This window comes from Periplaneta americana, chromosome 2 (assembly GCF_040183065.1).
Source record: "Periplaneta americana isolate PAMFEO1 chromosome 2, P.americana_PAMFEO1_priV1, whole genome shotgun sequence".
NCBI lineage: Eukaryota > Metazoa > Arthropoda > Insecta > Blattodea > Blattidae > Periplaneta > Periplaneta americana.
Genome location: NC_091118.1, coordinates 177,373,906 through 177,395,853, shown reverse-complemented (window position 1 = coordinate 177,395,853; position 21,948 = coordinate 177,373,906). Strand labels below are relative to the sequence as shown.

The 21,948-nt window shown below is 35.3% G+C and overlaps 1 protein-coding gene across 2 annotated transcripts in view; it reads right to left on the bottom strand.

Annotated features, from left to right (window-relative positions):
• LOC138694855 (harmonin) overlaps nucleotides 1–21,948 on the bottom strand; it is a 521,763-nt gene that overhangs the window by 446,148 nt on the left and 53,667 nt on the right. For both annotated transcript variants that reach the window (XM_069818984.1, XM_069818985.1), the window contains exon 2: nucleotides 16,706–16,773. In XM_069818984.1, coding sequence (XP_069675085.1) covers nucleotides 16,706–16,773 — 68 coding nt within the window. The remainder of the gene's footprint in view (nucleotides 1–16,705; nucleotides 16,774–21,948) is intronic.

The following is a 21,948-nucleotide window of genomic DNA, read 5'->3' as shown; positions in this document are numbered from 1 at the left end:
TTTATTAGTACAGTATTCTCAGTAAGTCACGGTGCTCTAAAATGTTCAGGTTGAGAAAACATTAGACTTTCTTCTACCTTTCTGTATATGCGCACAGACAATTTCTTGTAAGAGATACAAAGCAGAAACTGGACAACCGAGAGTTTGTAAAAAATCTTTGTCAAATTTATTGATTCTGATGAAATCTGACGTTTGGGCGAATGTTTCATTGTGTTGAATTAAACTTTAAATCAACACCCATACAATTAATAAATTCCATTATGAAATTCCAACAAATAGCAGGAAAAGTAAGGGAATAGTCCTAACATCTGCAAAAGATTTCAAACTTGTGAAGTTGTAATAAATCACTGTCCAATCAATTTGTAGTACAGGAAGTGATTGCTACGCTTTGTGCATGCAATGATTTACGTGACCGAATGAAACCTTGATCTAAAAGCGATTATTAATATCAAGCTTAAGGCAAGGATGCGGAAAATGTAACCTACAGACATAGTTTTGTTTATCTGAGAAGTAATGGATAGTATCTTCCAAAGAGACACATTAAATTTAACTTTTAATATACCTCCCCAAAGTCATAATTGCTTTGCCTATGCATGGTTGAGATTTGAATCTTTTCTTTACAGGTGAGAATGGATGCTTCTACTCCTCAGTTCAACTTTTGGGATTCCGTCTAGAAATGGTATGTTCGTATTTCACACCAAGTCACATTTATAGAAAGTAATTTCTTTCATTATGTAATCGACACACTCTCTTTCTTTTATGGATGTTAAAAAAATACAGCAACAAAATAATCCATATTTCTATATTTCAAATTAATTTGAATACGCATTTTATAAGTTCCACCTTAATTTAATTGTCTATAACGAATAATGTTTCCTACCCCTGTTATACATAGTTAAAAGTAATAACATGTTATTGAATGCTGAAAATGCTATGACAATCGAAAGGTATTTCCTGTCAATTACTATTTGAAAGGATATGGATCGGAGATCGGTAACAATTAATCTGGCCTTTGAATCTCGAGGAGTGGGTGAGGCTGCATTTATAGAATTCCAGTTCAAAGTCGGCAAAATAACTCGAAGCCGGGAGATCATGCATTGAAAATTTTGAAAAAAAAAAAAATATATATAAACCTGTTCGGTCAATGCTAATATTGGATGCGTAACAAGGCAACAATCACAAAGTTTCATGATACATAGTAGGAATGATAAGTTTTCTATGTTGGAGTTCTAGAGTGAAAGCCTTACGAATGCAAGACAAAAGACTAATAATTGATGCGGTTTTATAAGGTTACTTAGTGGCGTACGTTGAACTTTGTCACGAGAGAGCGAGTCGTCATTAAAATTATTTAGAATTTACATTATCGGTATTTTAAATTTTGTGTAAGTTATTACGGTATTATTATTATTATTATTATTATTATTATTATTATTATCATCAGCTGAGTTTTCACAGGGGCATGTGAAACTAGTTCCGGGAAGAACGTACGCGACAACATCGTCACGCTGCGGCTGCGAAGGAACATTTGCCAATGTGAAATTTTCACTAAACTCGAGAGAATCACTACGCGACTTTTTGCTAAAAAAAATTGTAAAATTGAGCTTTGTGCTCGCTTAGGCATATCAAAGAACCCGGAACGATAATGTGAAGTTTATATTAAAAATATGAACTGTCAAATGCACAAAACGTTAAACAAACGTTTCACAATAAAGCCAGAATTCGAACTAACGAAGGGTGAATACTCTATTTTTAAGCGTTGCATAAAAAAGGTAAAAGGTAAAGGTATCCCCGTAATATGCCATGAAGGCACTTGGGGGGGGGGGGGCATGGAGGTAGAGCCACATGCTTTCCATGACCTCGGCACTAGAATGAGGTGGTGTGATCGGCACCACGCTCTGACCGCCTTTTACCCCCGGGAAAGACCCAGTACTCAATTTTATAGGAGGCCGAGTGAACCTCGGGGCAGTTCTGAAAGTTTGGCAACGAGAAAAAATCCTGTCACCACCTGGGATTGAACCCTGGACCTTCCAGTCCGTAGCCAGCTGCTCTACTAACTGAGCTTAAGCGTTGTACACAGAGAAAAAAATGGCCGCCTCTCTTACAGCTGTTCGTATCGATTGTCATTTTATGACAATGGTTGCCTTAAAACCATAGGACAACAAATCAAAGAACACAAAATAATTAGAATATCATTGCTGTAGCTGTATTGTTTGATCAAAATAAAGTGTTTCTTAGTTTCATTTTGGAGATGCCGATAAGCTTACCAAGAACAGTAATAACAACCCAATTTTACGACATAACAGGCTAACACAGCCAATCATAAATATGATAAAAGTGTTATAGTGTTTACAGTGTTTTACAGTGTTTTTTATAGTGTATATTTTACTTGTTTATATTTATGTGTCATAATATTGGTTTTAACATAATTTCCTATTTACCTATGTGTGCTTTCAAAAGAAAGAATTTTAACAGAATCATAACAAGCAACCACACACTGCATCAAGTACATTTATAGTAATTTTAGCTAAATTAAGAAATCATGATAGGTCACACGCACGTGAATAACCCACTACACAATAAGAGGCTAGGTCTTCACAACACATATTGATATACATATCTGAAGATGTTACACACTAAGTATCGAAAACGTTAATATAAATCCAAAAACATTAAGATAAGCAAAGGTGGAAAATAAAAAATTGACATTGCAAAATAAAGTGTGGTAATCGATCAGGCCCAGTTTTACTATCGATACTTAGCGCGGCACATTATCGAATGAGATGAAGAATCTCAGTTATTTTGTCTACCTTTCGTAGTAAAATAATGATGGAGTTCTATAACAGTTGTATTATTCACGATGTATAAGGAATTTACCTACGACTTATAAACGAGATATTCTACAGTGTCCCATAAGTCTGGAACCATAAGCCAAATATCTGAAATGCTGTTTCTTCTTCTTTACAGGTACTTCTGAAGCCAGAGTTATGTCGTTAAATAAAGAGAAATAACATTGAAGTGATACTGTTTGCTGGTAGCTGCAACCAGAGTGAAGTTTCAAATTTAATCAGATGCATTCCGAACGAGTGCTGATCGTACACAGTTACATAAGAAAACTTGTCTGCTCGTCTGTTATATAACATTCTCGGTGGTCCATGGAGCAGGTTGTCTTTCACGTGTCTCAGAAGTTTTAATGAGATTTTCCATCCAATTGTGTGTAATTGGTGCTTGTTCTGGGTGCAATCAATTAAATTCCAGGGCCATATTTCCTGTACTGCAGCTATTAACAAACCGGATCACTTGAATGCGTCCCTCTGTACCAAAAAATATCTCTCAGGCTTCAAAAGTGCCTGAAAAGAAGTCAGAGACTTGGCCTATGGTTCTAGACTTATGGAACACCTTGTAGTGTAAGTACAGGATTCGCCAGGGAAACGGGCGATTTTAAAGTACGCGCTACAAAAATATTGAAGGTGATAGAAGGTGCTGTTATCTGTTGTTATATTGCCGAAACTATGTCATTTACACAGCATTATGATCAGTCCACATGGAACAATGGAACGATGCACAGCGTGCATAAGCAATCAAAGCGCTAAAACAATGACAGTTACGAGGCTGCGACAGTTCGTCTTCCACCCGGTGACTTTCTCTTCATAGCAGATCCTATGGCCTCGAAATTTGTAATCCATAATTTGATCGCATGTGCGCTAGGCACAGGATCACGACGTCCGATTTTGAAATGTGTATTAACGTTTCGATTGCATATGCACGCTGTGCACCGTTCCATTGTTCCATGGCGACTGATCATGTAACACCAGGGTTGCCAGATAAAGGAATCGAAACCGTCGTACTAACTTATAAAAATTGTCGTACTTCAGCATAAAATTGTCGTATATTTCTCATCTTCCTAATATACTTCTAGTCCACCGCTGTGTAGTAATGGTTAGCACGTCTGACTGTGAAAAGAGCGGGCTAGAGTTGAAATCCCGGATGAGACGAGTTATCTGGTTGACGTTGTTTCCAGGTTTTCCCTCAACCCATCAAGAGCAAATGCTGGTTAACTTTCAGCGCTGGAGTTATTTCACTGGCATTATTACTTTCATGTCATTACGTAGTTGATAAAGAATCGCAAAATAAATATATCTACCAGTAAATTTTAGTTCCAAATAAAAATACTACTAATTATAGTTCACACCCACAATGACATTCAGCATTGATACAAATCACCACCCATTTCTTCATCATCAACACTGTCATCGCAGTAAGGCATGCACGACGACTCTTGGTTAGAAACAACTTTCTTATATTTAAAGTCAGCAGAATTTGATCTTTGGCCGGCGCGGCGGCTGATAGGCCAATAAATGCGGCGGCTGAAAATTATATCAAATTAATTCATCTACAGTCGACTCGAACCCGACACCTCTATTATGTCGGCGCGTTTAGACTTCTTAATGCTACTGCGGTACTATTTAATTGATAAAGATTTCCTTTATCGAACAAACAAGGAAGTTAATAAAATGAAACTCGTATTATTTTGATATAACTGCGCCGTCTGCGTGAAACTCAGAGCTCAAGATGACAAATTATGACTTGCATGGCAGAGACCTGCATCAGAGCGAGCGCGGGATATCGTTATTAGTCCAGGAAGGCACTGACGCAATGAATAGCGATCATCTACGAATATTTCCGATAAATCACGAAGTAAAGAAACACACCGAGCGATCGGGTCTGAGGACGAGCGCTCGGTGTACATGAGTGCTCTTCCGGTAGCAGTAAGCAGTAGGTGAATTGTAGGCTTGTCTAATCAGTACGTTACATCAAAACGAATGTTGAAGATGATTCAATAGTATCGACGTCGATCTCAAGCAGAGGCTCGGACACCGCCTCTGTTGATGGTAAAAGATTACAAGACACGATGTCGAAAGTATATACCGAAAATAAAGTTAAATCAGCAGAGTCAGAGTAGTGGAAAAAAGGGAAAGCAGTTACTAGCTCTGCTTGGACTAAATTCGGAGAAGTAAGGGATAAGAATACCTTAAAGTACATAGGATTGTCCAAACCAGGTGGCCCGGGTTCGAATCCTGGTCGGGGCAAGTTACCTGGTAGACGTTTTTTCCGGGGTTTTCCCTCAACCCAATACGAGCAAATGCTGGGTAACTTTCGGTGCTGGACCCCGGACTCATTTCACTGGCATTATCACCTTCATTTCATTCAGACGCTAAATAACCTAAGCGTCGTAAAATAACCTACTAAAATAAAAAATAAAAATATTCCCAAGTTAGTATGAGTAAAGTTCATACTACGTCCGAGATGAAACAAAATATATCGCTACTAATGTATTATTTGCATTTCATACATCGATAGACATTTTTAGTTATCACGTATTAAATTGTAATTTGTCTGTTTTATATACGTTTTATAGTAATATAACCAAACATTTCATTTGCATTTACAGTAATTATCACGATTAATTGTTAAACTAAGTAGGAATGAAATATATTTATACAGAAAATCATTTCAGGCTATTTCAATCTAAACAAAGAAAAATGTGTAATTAATTAAATTTCCAATAAATATATATAATTGTTGAGAACAATCGAATGATTTCTATAATGATTATTCCATTGTAGGATGAAATCATTCGAATGCTTGAATGAATTGTTCAATAAAATTTCAGTATGTTCATTACTCATTCTATACGTAGGCCTATAGCCTGAGAGCAGCGCTCTTTTTTCTTATCGCCATGTAGGTCAGGTATTTAATTTAATGAAGATCAGGGTCAGATTCTGGGGCTGTTAGAAGAGTCAGTACGCAACATCCACACAGAACATTCAAAGCTTATCATTCTATTGTTGCGTCATATGATTCTGAACTCGAAGCTCTTATCATTATCATAAAATGGAACATATTCTGTTATGCGAGTACATATTTTGTATAACTTCATACGGCTTGTTGTGGTGGTAAGCAAAGTTAATGAATAATCGAGTGATATTGTGAATATTTCTATTATTTCGAATGGTTTTGATAAATAATTCGAATGAATGCATTCAATTTTTACCAATACTGCACTACGTAGTACTGTAGCATACTGCTTTGCATACAGTCGTTGAAGCGAGCGCTCGTTCTGACAGGGGAGCGATCCCCCTGGCGATCTCGAGCGAGCGGAGGCCAAACCCGAGCTCGAGCGATTACACACGAAGAGCATTCGGTAAAACCGATCTCAGATATCGTTAAGCATCGCTCTCTTGCAGGTCTCTGTTGCATGGAAGCATAGTTACAGATCGATTTTCAAAGCATCCCCCCCCCCCTTAAAAGCATGTTTCTTTCATATTAGTCCAGGACATATTAAATGAAGAAAACTTATCTAAAAGGGACGAATTAACCAAAAATTTCATTTTAATTATAGACCAACATTCTAAGTTCCCAATTATTTTTCCCTTCAGTGAAATAGTCGTACAAAATTGCGTACGACATAGAGTGCGGTCGTAACTCGTATATTGAGTCAAAATAGTCGTATGCGTACGACTATAGTCGTACGTATGGCAACCCTGTGTAACACTGCGTAAATGACATAGTTTCGGCAATATAACAGATAATAGCACCTTCTATCGCCTACAAAATTTCTGTAGCGCGTACTTCAAAATCACCCGTTTCCCTGGTGAAACCTGTATAAGGTAGTTAAATGTTTGTATAAGAATTTTTATTAGTAAGTCCGTAAATATAAGCAATTATTATAACGACGTTTATCATCCAAATTGGAAAGAAGAAGATTTTGAAATTATCTGTCTTCTTGTTCCAAATATTTCTGGGACGTGCTTAAAAATAACGCATCACTAGTTTCAATTCCTCTTTAAGAAACTGAAGTGTAGGTCCTGGGATCCTGTCCGCACGGCGAAGCTCTGCGAAACGCTAGACACCACCAAGTACGATCAATTATAGCCACTGCCCTTAAAGATGCCGATTACAACACCTTTGAAGAAGTACATGGTCTCTCCTTCACTGGCAGTACACGGCGCATAGATGTAATAGCTTTCAAGGAATCTACAAGATCTGGATACATAATTGATCCCACTGTGCGTTTCGAAACGGATGAGGAACAGCCAGCAGAAGTGGATAATGAAAAAAAGAATATCTACAATCCTACCATTCCCTATTACCTCAAAAAATACCAGCTAAAAGAGCTTGAAATAATCGGACTTCTGGTTGGAGCAAGAGGTACCGCTACTCTCTTCATGAAAGATGTGTTTAAGAAGCTTGGAATACCTACATCTATTATTCCGGTTGTAACCTTAGCTGCATTGAAAGGATCAATTGCTCTCCTGAAGAATCACCTATATTCGAAATCAAACTAAGTTCAGTAGCATTCTTTACTTTTTTGTAACACTTACCTTTCTAAAAATAGGTATATTTCCACTAATCTCAAAAAAAAATATTTGCAGCTATGTACTTGTAAGAATTTCATTGTTAAAACAAAATTAATGGTTTTTCATGAACTTGTAAAAATGTCTATGGTTAAGTACTCTTTGTCCCTTGTGGCAGCTCACGAATGGTGAGAAGATAAATTTTTCTTTTTGTCTCCTAGCAACTGATTAAAATGTGTCGGTCTCATGAAATCACGTGATTTAAGTGCGCAGCAGCGTCTCCTCCGTAACTAACAGCTAGTATAAGCACAGTTTAGTATATACGGTCACGAAGCTCAATACGTAGTAAATATGCATCCATAGATAGTTGCTAACCACTAGTATCGCTACTATCGCCTCATTACAGACAATGCGAAATAGTACCTGCACAGTCTATTGTTCCTAGCACCCTCAACTCAAGTTTCGTGACTGTATATGCTAGACTGTGGTGTAAGTGTAATCAGATCCAAGTCACGTCTCTGCACGAGTCACATGCGAATACGTCACTTCGGCAGAACTGAAGGAAAAACATAAAGTGAAAGCCAAGGAAAGCCTTAAAATTTTACTAAGAATGTGAACTTGGCAAGCTATTCGCATCGCATATTTCACGCAGTGTGGCCTAATGAAGTACAGATTAAATTTGTCAACATGCAATTTCAAACATAAAGAGAAAACACAGGACTTGTTACAATTTAACAATTCAGAATGACAAGGGATGCAGAAATATTTTAACAAAGCCTGCCTTTCCTTTTCGCTGAATCTCAAATTGTTCAACGATAAATCTTGCAAACCAGTATTCAATATCAGGCAGGCTTGTAAGGGAGTGTTTAATGAGTTTTTATCCTACGGCAGAAAAATGGCAGGGTTTTATTGATACGTATTCATTTCTCAAGAGTAATCTCACTAGAGGTTTCGATTTATCTAGAGAAAATCAAAACTTGAGTGGGATTTAATTGACTATTACACGATTAGAAGAAATCATATAAAGATTATAAGAAATAAAGCATTCTAATACAATAAAATATATAATAAACCAGCAGAGGGCATTAAAGACGACAAAGGCGTTTGAAAAAACACTAAACAACATTGACATTAAAAAAAATCATTCATATCATGAAAATATTTGTTCATCAACCAATCAGAGACTAACCTGTTACAAGACGATCTTTCCAGATTGAAACTATAAGGAAATTTATTTGAAAATTTTTAAATACATAATAAAATAACTAGTCATTATTTTAATTAGTCTACATTTAGGTAGGTGAGTCTGCCGAGTTAGCTCTGTGGTAGCGAAACTACCTCCAGACTAGACGTCATGGGTTCGATTCCCGGTAGTCAGAAATTTTCATGTGAAATTTCTACCTCAGGTCTAGAAGAGGTGGCGGCGCACAACTTCTAATTACTAAATTCTGGACCAATATGCCTGGGTTAAATGCAGGGTTTAAGCTAGAAAATTAAAAAAAAAAAAAAAAAAAAAAAATGTCGCAAAAGTGCACAAATGTAAGGCGGTTTCTAATTCCAGCTTTTACACGATTCATGCAACTAAATCCCCGCTCATAATTTACAATATGCGATGGAATTATAAAAATAAATTGAAGAAATTGTTCACTTAACTGACATGAATTGTATCAACTCTTTGAAATCCATTCCTGAACATCTATTACTCAACACCTTTTTGAAAATTACCCATTCATTAGCATTTCATTTAAATTCAGATTCTCCATAATTAGTTAGTTCACACACATCTCTGATTTCATTTTCTCCATTGCCATCTTCGTTTCTGAAGTCCAATGTGGTTATCGCATTTTTGCACATTTACATTGAAAGTTTGTTGCATTTTCAGAAGTCGAGTAACAAAATGCGGCTATAACAAAACCTGGTTAAATGCCTAATCTCTCCATAGTGCATATGAAGAGAAGGCATATATCACTGTTGATAATGATTCGTCCGTCGGATGGTGCTATTCACACACATCCATTCCCTACACTACACTTACACATACACTCACCCTAGTACACGACATAAATCTTCACAAATACACATCATGCATAATGAGACCCTCCGAAGTGGTGGTCACAGTCCTGCCATCTATCCGTAGTGTAAGAAACCCGAATCATGAAAGTGAAGTGCCAGGCATTAGACACACACACACACATTTAGTAGGTCAAAAGTTCACGATTTCTGATATTATATTACCGGTGGTATTATTATTATTCTCGCCAAAAGTATGCAGATACAAATAAGACAGTCGAAATCAATCTAAACATTAAACCATCAGTTTTTCTCAGAAATCACTTGTGCAGTTATGGCTTCAGGTATTTGGGGTGCAGAAGAAAATATCAGGGTTGATTTTTTGCAGTATGGTGTCACTATGAATGTTGAATATTATTCTAACCTTGTAAGATTATTACGAGAGAACTGGAGCTCTAAAGACAAGAGAAACTGAGCAAAAAGCATTTGCAACTCAAATTACATTGCAAGGCTGTAGCTTTGAAATATTATATCAATCACCATATTCACCTGATTTAGCTCCGTGAGACTACAGTAAAACCCCGTTTTAACGTTCCCGAATCTGTAAAGTCCCAGACAAATTGCCATGAGAGTAATGTAATTAATTCCCTCTTTTAAGGAAAATCCAGCTTTTGAGAAACACTTTTCAAGTAAATTTTATGTTAATGAAGCCCGAAATATCGAATCAACTGTCAGTAATCAATAGTACCATCATATTATTCGACAGTGCATCTCAATCGATAGTAATGCGGCGGCATTTATTCTTTAACATTCTTTATGGTCTTGCTTTGCGTTGCTTTCACAGAGTGGTTGCTTTGCTGGCTTTGTTGTCGCGAGTTTATGTTATGCATCGTTATAATAGCGACTAAATGATGAATTGTTTAAGCTTGATGAATTGTTTAAGCTTATAAATTGAATAAATCTACTTCATATGAATTGTATAGCTTAACGAAAATAAGTTTGTAAATTGAATTAATTTGATTGTATATGTTTGTATAGTTTGGCTGATGAATTGTATATGTTCTTAAAATGATTACTAGTCTGTGTAGCTCTACTGAGGAATTGTATATAGACCTACTGTAAATTGAATGGTAATATGTATAGCTCAACTGATGAATTGTTTATGATTATAAATTGAATTAATCTACTTGATATTAATTGCACAAATTTGTATAGCTTAATGAAAGTATGCTACTTTGTATTGTATATATTTGTATAGTTTTGGCCGATGAATTGTATATGCTTTAAATTGAATAGTAATCTATATAGCTCTACTGATAAATTGTTTGTGTTTGTAATTTGAAGTAGTTTGCATGATATGTATTATCAATTTCTGTATATCACAACTGGTTGAATTTTGTTTATGCCTTAAATTTAATTAAATTGTTTTGTATTATTATATAGCTCAACTTATGAATGATCGTTTGCGTTTGTAAATTTAATAATCTGATTGGCTATGTATTGTGTACTTTTAGTAGAGCCATCGATGTAGCTCAGTCGGCAGACTCGCTGGGCTGCTGATCCGGAGCTGCGTTCGGGCTTGGGTTGGATCCCCCTTTGGACTTTGGTTTCTTCGGAGGTTTTCCCCAGCCGTGGGACTGAAGCCGGATGGTCTATGGCGAGTCCTTGGCATCAACCCCTTTGATTTGATTACCCCCTTTGATTTGATTACCTGGTTGGGTTTTTCCGAGGTTTCCCCCAGCGAAAAGGCAAATGCCGGGTAATATTTTGGCGAATCCTCGGACCTCATCTCATCTCACTAAATCTCGCCAAAATGTAAAAAAATGTAAAAAAATTGTACAAAATTGTAAAAATTGTAGAAAATTACTAAATTGTAAAACTATAAAAATTTGTAAAAATTGTAATTGTAATATTGTAAAATGTTGACATGTTCCACATCTTAAAGCTTCATTGCTCATGTAAGATCTATGGAATAAAATAAATGAATGAATGAATGAATGAATGAATGAATGAATGAATGAATGACTAAACGGAAGAAAGTAACTATCGGACAGAAGGTGAAAATAATAAGAGTTGTCGAGGTTAATCCTCAAATAACACTATCGCATATGCCAAAAAAGGCATGGTTTCATTATGAGGAATAATGAAGAAGAAAGAAGAAATTTTCAATATACATCTTGATTACACAACTTTTAACAATGTATCATTTCGCATATTCCAAAATTTTCAATGCTGAGTTTATGTGGTTCAGGTTCAACCAAACTGGAAACATTCGTTTCTCACCATGTGAAGAGTTAGAAAATAGTGTAATGAAATGTATTACAAATAATGTAATTGTAGGCCTAATTAAATTATTATAATGTTTGGTATGTAACTCACATGTTAGTACTAGTTATGATAGCGTTTCCATCACATTTCATTTAAACCCCCTTTTAAGGAGAACTCATATTTAAGGAAAAAAATTAATCCCTTCAGAGATTCGTTAAAAATGGGTTTTACTATATTTTCTGTTTCCAAGCCTGAAGCAGGAGATAAAAAGAAGGAAATTGGATAGCGATAAAATGTGGTAGAAACAGTATGACTATTTTAGTAAAAAAATTGAATTTTATTTGAGGGAAGTAAGAAAACTTCTGGATTGTGTCAGTAAATGTACTGCAGTAAGATACAATGGGATTATTTTGACTATTACATTTTTACTACGTTATACTACTTTTGACCAATAAAAGATACAAGGACGTGTTTCAACCAATCATGGCTGTTTATCGCTAGAATTTTATCACTTTCCTAGCATTTTTCTGTTTTTATCACTTTCCTATCATTTGTTTATTTGTTTGCAAACATTTCAAACTGCAAATTCTTTACGGTACTATAAAACATGTTTTGCGATCGTCATTTGTTTCCAGCATAGATGGTAAACTGAAAATGGCGGCTCCATTCAAACGCTTTGGTGAAGCTAACATTAGTGAAATAGAATTTTAGTAAGTCAATATCTATTTTATTGTATTAGAGTAATTTATTTCATCTAATCATTATATACTTTATTCTGTTTTTATCACCTCCCTATCATTTGTTTCTTTGTTTGCCAACATTTGAAACTGCAAATTCTTTACGGTAGAACTACTATAAAACATGCTTTGCGGTCGTCATTTGTTTACCGCATAGACAGTCAACTAAAAATGGCGGCTCCGTTCAAACGTTTTGGTGAAGCTAACATTAGTGAAGTAGAATTTTAGCAAGTCAATTAATATTTTTATGCTCGACCATGCCGAAATGTAGTAATTATACACCTGGTAGCAGTCCTTTAATGCATGTCATTATAGTACACCTATTCATTAAAGTACAGGTGTTCAGCCAATGACAACTCGGCTTACAAGTGTTCAGCCAATGACAAGTCAGCTTAGTACCGTTATACCGCAAGTATCGATTATTCTCGGATATGCAATAGAAAGAGAATTAGCGAAAAGTCACGGAGGCTGGAAATCCAATACTGTCGCAGAAGGTTATGTTCTGTTACTATAATAATTAGCGTTAATTGTAAATAATATTCAAATAAATTCAATTTGTCATCTCGTTTTTCAATGTCGAATTCAATAATCAAGGTTATATCAAGTTTAACGGGAATACATCAAGGTCAATGACATTGTTCCTCGGAAAAAATCAATACTTTCGCGTCTGCGCACATCTCACAATTCACGACCTAGAACAAGGTCGCTTCCGATCTTGTCAGATACAAATAAAATGTATACATCTAAATAATTTCAAGTTAGAAATATGGTCGAGCATAGAAAGTCGTATGAAACTTGCCTATAATGGTAATTAAGACACTCGTATGAATATTATGAAACTCGCTTGCGCTCGTTTCATAAATATCCATACTTGCGTCTTAATTACTATCATTATAGGTTCGTTGCATAATGTACTATTATGCTCGACCATGCCGAAATGTAGTAATTATACACCTTGTAGCAGTCATTTAATGCATGTCATTAAAGTACACCTATTCATTAAAGTTCAGGTTTTCGATTATTCTCGTATATGCAATCGAAAGACGAGGGAAACGTCACGGAGGCTGGAAATCCAATACTGTCCTGGTAGAGGGGCAGAGAAGGCCTGACGGCCTTATCTCTACCTGGTTAAATAAATAAATACTAAATAAATAAATAGTAAATAAGTTATGTTATGTTCTGTTACTATAATAATTAGCGTTAATTGTAAATAATATTAAAATAAATTCAATTTGTCATCTCGTTTTTCAATTCTAAATCAATTTCCAGATTATATCAAGGTTAATATTTAGTTTACTCTATAGGTTATAGGCTATCAAGGTCAATGAGATGATCTGTTCCTCGGAAAAAATCAATAATTTCGCGTCTGCGCACATCTCATAATTTACGAGGTACTGCACAAGGTCAGTTCCGCTCTTCAGTTAGATACAAATAAAATGAATACTTCTGAATAATTTAAAGTTAGAAATATGGTCGAGCATAAAAAGTCGTATGAAACTCGCCTATAATGGTAATTAAAACGCTCGTATGAAAATTATGAAACTAGCTTGCGCTCGTTTCATAAACAAACATACTCGCGTCTTAATTACTATCATTATAGGCTCGTTACATAATGTACTATTATTATATGTATCCTATTGACTTCGTGGATTGCACATATTTGTCCTCACTGACTAATGATACTCAATAAATTTAATAATAATAATAATAATAATAATCGTTATTAATTTAATTAAATTTATTCATGTACTTATCACCATCATCAACATCACCATCCTTGGATCAAAGTCTAATTGCAGGTCAGAAAATAATGTTATTAACTCTCTTAATATTTAATTTAATATTTATATTTTTAATTACAGACGTCATTCAGAGAAGAGTACATGACGATATGGTTATATGGGAGCTATAGTATAAAAAAATGGAATTCCGAAACAAAGAAAAACTATCCACAAAAAATTTCTGAGGATCTGCTCAGATTGAAAGTTAGGACCTTTTCGGTAGGAGACTCTCATGTGACTGACTAGGTTACAGCTAAGTCTGCCAAATTAAACGAATGACATAACTGCGCTGGAGAGCAGGAAGAATGGCAGTAACATTTAAAATAAAACTTTATGACGTTATAATTTCAGAGATTAAGAAAATTATTCTTGTGTCCGTCGCTTCCTTAACAGATTTTGTAAGACTCTCAAGGTTGAATCTGCAGTCCCTTACGTCAAGTGATGTCATCACTAGGACGTGGCGTTTATAATAAACTCCATTATTTCGGGTTATGCACTCCGAGAAACCACGTCAGAGTCTATTTTCTCGTGCTCATTTGTGGCAAGAAGCTCCATTTTGCTTACTGCACGTACGAGAGTATCGCAATAGTAAAACATGACGTGATACAGCCTATAGGTTCCCACGATATGCAATTCATCGTTGAGATTGCACTGGAGTGGAATTGTTAACATGAGGAAACTATCAACAACTGAATTTAGGCTACTGCTCTACATCACCGTTTGAAGTGAATAACAGAGATTTAGAAAAAAAATTGCAACACAGACAACCCATTTGCGGAACAATGACAAAGACAAGGAGGGAAACATTAACTCGTGTATGACTATGGTGCCCCGAACAAGGGACGTATTCAAAGAGGAGGGAAAGAGGGCACGTGCTCTGTTAACGAGAATAAATTATACAGTAAAAGAAATTACTGTCACGGTAGTGACACATGCTTTCTCAATACACATTCTGTGCATTCAAAAACAATTTATTTCCTCTTATTATCGCGTTACATTCCTATGTTCTGATTCTCAATGCAGGAAAATCTCAAGCAATGCTAGTCTAGCCGGTATATAACTGCGATGGTTATCTAGCGCCTGAATCATCTGAATTAGATTAAGGTGACTATTACACTTTTACTACGTCATACTGCTTTTGACCAATAAAACGGTACGAAACGACGTCTTTTAACTATCATGGCAGCTTATCGCACAATTTTACCACATCCCTACCATTTGTTCAATTTTATCGTTTCCCTAGCATTTGTTTGTTTTTATCACTACCCTAGCATTTGTTTTTTGCCAACATTTCAAACTGCACTGGTCTGGACGTCAAAAAAAAAACAGAAAATTACAAACCACTCCAGTCGATGCACAGCACTTTCAAATACGACTCACATTGGCATTCAAGAACAAGAATTAATAAAGACCACATAGCTATTCATCTTCCCTGAAACCCTAATTACAAATTAATGAAGAGCACCATTCGTAAATACTAAGTTGAGGAATAAACCATGTAGGCCTACATCAACGCGTTCCACTTCTTTTATGCACACGTCCAATAGAACATCAACTGAACCACCAACCACTAAAACATTCAAATTTGAAAATTGTACGTGAATAATTGTTCCTTTTAAAATTATTCATGTTTATTTTTTATTTCATCATCCTTAATTAAAACTTTTCTTGTTTATTTCATCGCCTTTAATTAAAACTTTTCTAACACTTGTTTATATTATTTAGGTTATAAGTATTATAGCTTCCGCTGTATGGATAGTCACGTATCAGAGATTATTTAATATTAAGATTTATTGAAAATCATCCGTCAAGTGACGTTGATTCCTGGGATCCGGATAATTGAAGTGGAATGTAACTGTTTTAATAAAAATGAAACAATCAACAAAGCCTTCTTCATTAGTAACCGTCCACAGAGTTCAATGAAGATTCCATAGTTGGCACAACTGATAACAAGAAACAGCTAATCATAGCACACTACTGCCATCTAGTGTAATATTTGTAATGTTGAGATGATACAATAATACATTTGAAGACAGTTGTATTTTCGTAAGTCAATATTTTATTGTATTGGAGTACTTCGTTACTTCTAATCTTTATATACTTTCTTCTAATCGTGTAATAGTCAATTAAATCCCACTCGAGTTTTGATTTTCCGATAAATCAAAACCTCTAATGAGATTACTGTTGATGAAACCAGCAAAATGAGTCTAGGGTCCAGCGTCGACAGTTACCCAGCATTTGCTCTTAATGGGTTGAGGAAAAACCTCGACCAGTAACTTGTCTCAACCAGGTTTTGAACCTGGCCTGCTCGTTTTACGGTCTGGCATGCTAACCGTTACTCCACAGAGTTGGACCCCTAAACTATTGGACGGATTATTTGATAACAATACGCGTTATTGTCCATTTTATTGTCTTCCTTTTCGGAAGTCTTATTATCACACAATATTTCCATTTTTCCTAGATGAATTTATTTCCTACTAACGTTGCTCGTAAATTTATGAGCAAAATCAAAAAACCTGCCCATGATAAAGTAAGTACGGAAACCGTAACCTACCTGGCGTAGCGGTCGATAACTCTGAGGAAGTCTTCTTGATCCTGTAAGTCGTCGATCAGACTCAAACCCTGGAACAAAACACAAAACGACTTTATTAAAATAGAGCCGAAGCAGATAAACAATGGAATATGTAACTCGGATTCAAACCACACTTAAAATGAAGCGCACCTCATATCACCACATATGTATAGCCTATTATCACAACTAATACCACGAGTCAGTTTCATCTTGTTGATAATTTCACAAGCGCGGAGAGAAGTGAAGTCATATTTGCTAAGACTATTTAGTGAATAGAAAATTCAATAAAATGAAAATATTATTACTTTTATTTAAATTTAATTTACTGGCATATCGAACTTCGTATGTTACAACTGTCTTCTATAAGCCACTATTTGCCATCTAGTGATAAGAACCTCAACTACAGGTGAATAATTGAACAGCGAAATTGTGTGAACTGTTGAATTTTATTAAACTGAATGTGATCTAAACAGAATAAAAGTTGTCATTTAACTTTATGTCTTCTAATTAAAAGTATAATTATAGAATTGTCATCCTTTAAACGTAAAAGCATTTGATCATGTTTGTAGTTACGTAGTTCGTCATTAGTGAGGTTATGATGTTCCTCGATATAATTTGTATGGAGGATGAGCTGTCACTGCCTTCTAAATAGTTTCTTTACTGACCAGGAACAATTGCTAATTAGGTACCGGTACGACAATATATAGGCATTGCAAATGAGGTACGATAAGATCAAGACTTCTTTAGAAGCCTTGCGACAAGATTACTTCGACAATATTACAGTGATAGATTACCGTGATTGGTTGAAACGGAAAGAATTCTACCGGATTGGTCACCGATTGCATAAGCGAAATGTTCAATTGATGATAAAATCAATCCGCCAACAATTGAAAAATTAAAAGTCAATAAAGATGACGTACTCCATTGCAAAACGTGTGTTTATTGTGCGTTCTTATTGATTCATAGAACTTTCCTCGAAGCCCAAGATAGATGAGGACTAAGTTTTGGGGACGGTAATATGAAATAACGAATCCCAATTACACACAGATAAAAATGGGAAGTTTAGAGCACTGTATCTGATTTAAAGAAAATTAAATTATGGTTCATTTAACGACGCTCGCAACTGCAGAAGTTATATCAGCGTCGCCGGTGCGCCGGAATTTTGTCCCGCATTAGTTATTTTACTGACATGAACCTGTCGCATTTAAGAACACTTAAATGCCATCGATCTGGGCTGGGATCGAACCCACAACCTCTAGTACAGAAGGCCAGCGCTATACCGACTACACTACCGAGGCCGACTGTGATTTAAGGATTATAGGGCAAATTTTTTCCTGAGCTTTCCTGAACTCTGGTATCAAATTGTATGGTTTATCTCCAACAGCTTACGTATAAACTTTTTTGTAAAATTAAAATTCAAGCAATATTTCATACTTAAGCCTATTGTTCACGCTGTATATTTTCAAGTCGCAGTACATTCTCGTCACACTTCGTACAATTGAAAAATTAAAACAAATAATTAATTAAATTTCTATTAAAATAATTTGTTCTCTCCATTTATAGATTTTTTCCGTTTCCTTACGTTTAATCAATTTTCTTCCTCAAAGCCTCAATTAAGACAGACGATATGTCTCAGAATCTTCAAATAATGTCTGCATCGCTGTTATTATTCAGCGATACAAAAGGAGCTCGGACAGTTTAGTGACCTCGCCGTAGGGTAATGTAAATCCAGTCATGCTTGGAAGTCCGGAAATTCCACAGGAAAAGGAAGGTATCAACTCCTGAAAAACTTCTTTGTTTACTCTTGTCAACTGGATGGGCTTATGACGTCAGTATAAGGACATTTACGACTCGTGATGTCCTTAACCGTCTTCAAGCACCGTGAAGTTAACGCGACCTGCTACCATTTTGAAACGTAATCACATTAGCTCGAAAAAAAGACGAGGGTGGGAGGGAAAAGAGTTGATTTGTGACAAATGACGATGCATTTCGATAACCGTAGGAGGTCTTGAAAGAATGACAAAGTTCTATAAGAAGGTCGATTTAAATGTTTTAGAGGAAATAAACGTACAAGGACAAATATTTATCAAATTTTACGCTAGAATGAACACCAAGCAGTGAAATAATTATTTATGAACTGAGAAAATGGCTATGGCAAATTTAACTGGAAGAGGAATCGTAGGACGATTGCTACGATATAAAACTTAAAATTTGAATAGATCGCAGGACGTGTAATGTATTGGGTTAATGCGAAAGTTCGTAACGCATTTTCGCCGTGACATTTGAGGCGAAAAGAAAGAAATTAATCACTAATACTCGTATACTTCCACATTATGTATGACTCTTTCAACGCTGGGTTAGTTTTCCGATTCCCGTCTTGATAATGAAGATGCTTTACAAACTTCTCTTGGCGGCTTCTTTAACTGCAAATCAGCATATTTCTTCAGACGCTTATAACTAAATACTGAATTTTATTGTTGTAATATTTTATTATACACTGACAGGCACAATAAACGCAACAATTCGTTTTTTTTTTTAATTAAGATTTATTTTATACTAGCAGTACCCGCGCGCTTCGCTGCACTTGTTATAAATAAATATTTCAATTACGTAATTACTTCATAATTTCATCTGTTATTGTATGACGTTATGACTGAAATACCTATGTTGTTAATTGTTTTTATTGTAACATTCGGCCATAACTCACCGAGTATATAAGATCTCGCGCTCAGATGGGTGGAGTTTGGTGTTTGAGATGGCCTACAAACCACAAGTCCTGCTAAAGATGTTGGTTTGTTAATTATTCAATATGGAGTATTGTGCACTACATAGAACTGTTACCTATTAAGAATAAATTAATGTAGCTCACCCAAATACATAATTAAACAATATGTACTGTTATGTTATTGAATAATTAATATTTAATACGTGCCGCGTGTATATTTGTAAAATTATTCCACCTCTGACTTTCATTCTTTCATAAAAAACGCAACGCAAATCAGACATCAAATTTCAGTACTGTACCTCCAAATAGCATTAAATTTAACTGCAGTACATATAGCTAATTATTAGTTTCGACAATATATAAAGTTTTCTATGCGTAAAGTTCTGTTTAGTCCTACCTTATATACATTTGTGCCCAGTCCTTGATTCACTCATAAGCTTCTGTAATGACAAAAAGCCTTCGTCCATCAAAAGGAACTACACTTTCCAATGATGAAAGAATTATTTAAATATATTAAATAGTTTCCTGAGATTGACTCATACAAAACACATATTATCATATCATCCGTATATTAATCCGATTGTTGTCCAAGGACTCCAAGGCCGCCTTAAATAAATGCACAGTCATTTGTTTTATACCTTTATTACTCGTATTTTAATCTGCCTGGCCGTGATATAAAAAGCATTGCTATTTTAAAACGGGAATTATCTCGCCATTTATGGTAATGCAGAATTCCTGCACGGAAATATGTACTTCGGTACATCACAGTAATATTAGTCCTATCAAAATGTTTAATAGATAAAACTTATCGGAAATCGTTTTTAAAGAAACTTTTGTTATGTAATATTTTTCATATAAATAATAATAAGGGAAATATTTCGATTTATTTACTTAGGGCCCCCTTATAACCCCACTTTTAAATAAAGTATTTTGAATGTCATATAGTCTATAATCTAAGTTACAAAGAACTTAATTTATATTCCAATTTTCATATAAATCGGTTCAGCCATTATCGCGTGAAAAGGTAACAAACATCCAGACACACAGAGACACAAACAAAAATTTCAAAAAAGCGATTTTTAGTTTCAGGATGATTAATTATACATGCTGACACCAATTATTTTTGGAAAATCGAAAGTTACCAGAAAAATTTCGGTTACAGATTTATTATTAGTATAGATTTCTGAATATTATATTATTCTTCAATTGTGCAGTTTTAACCCAGATAAGACTGAATTATTTTTTGCTAAAAATACGATTTTTTTGTATGAATTATTTAATTGTAATTGATATAACATAACAAAGCTGTTTTTAAATTTTTTATGTTGATAGTATCCGAGATTTTCAGTGTCCTATATATATCCCCATGCAAAAACATTATATGACATAAGTCGTTTTAGCACAAATGTATATAATCTGTTTAGCTTAACAATACATGAAATTAACCAAAATTATAATATCACTCACACACAATAAGATTATTGTATTTCTCGAGAATGTTTATGGTGTATGATACGTGATAAAATATTTTACAAGTACACCAACATCACACTTCATACAGATTATTGTTGTCTTTGTGTGACACTGCCTGCATCGAGTTTGTTTTTCTTGAGATACCACAAAATGATTACTTCCATCAAACATTCAATCTTTTTGCTCAGTCTTAGATGAGATGGTCTACCGCAGTGGTCGTCAGCATTCGCTGAAATGGGTAAAGGGTAAGTGCAGCAGGATTAGGTACAGAGCATACCCGCCAGCAGCCACAAATGCACCTGCGGGTTAGAGACGGTAGCCCGAGAGTGCAGTGAGTTGACGACCGCTGGTCTACTACTTGACTGTACATGTCGAGCAGTGGATTCGAGAACAGATAAGACGTTTGCGAAATGCAAGATGATCGAATTTTTCATTGGAGTTTATCTTGTATAGCGTGCATGCATTTTGTTCTGCTACATCAATGCAGACTGAAGTGCCATTTCTTGTTTCTAATAGATGTTTTGTACAGATTGAAATTTTGGTCCACCCATATTTTTGTTGTAACTAATATATGATATTCGGCTATTTCACTGATACTTTCTTCTTCAAATTTCTGGAGTACGGTAACTTGAAACTGTGTGCACGGAAATTGAAAAATGTAGTATTTCCTGCCGTATGTCAACTTCTTGCCAATTGAAATTTATTATTCTTTCTCTTCATCTGTGTATCCGTTGCTGAATCACTAGCATTTCTACTGCCATTCTCACAATCGCCTTTACTATGTTCATCATCACCATTGACTGTCGTCATCATAATCATCCATTCCCTCTCCTTGTGTGTTGAGGGTTACTGCCGTCTCAGCTCGCAACTGACTACCAGGCATATTGTCAATTGTACGGTTATTTTCATCTCCAGAATCCTCATCAGTTACGTTACCACACGCATTTATTGGTGATAAAATGGTGATGGAAATGTTATTGCACTTAGGTATAGCAACTTGGTCGTCTTGAATCATTTGTAAGGCTTC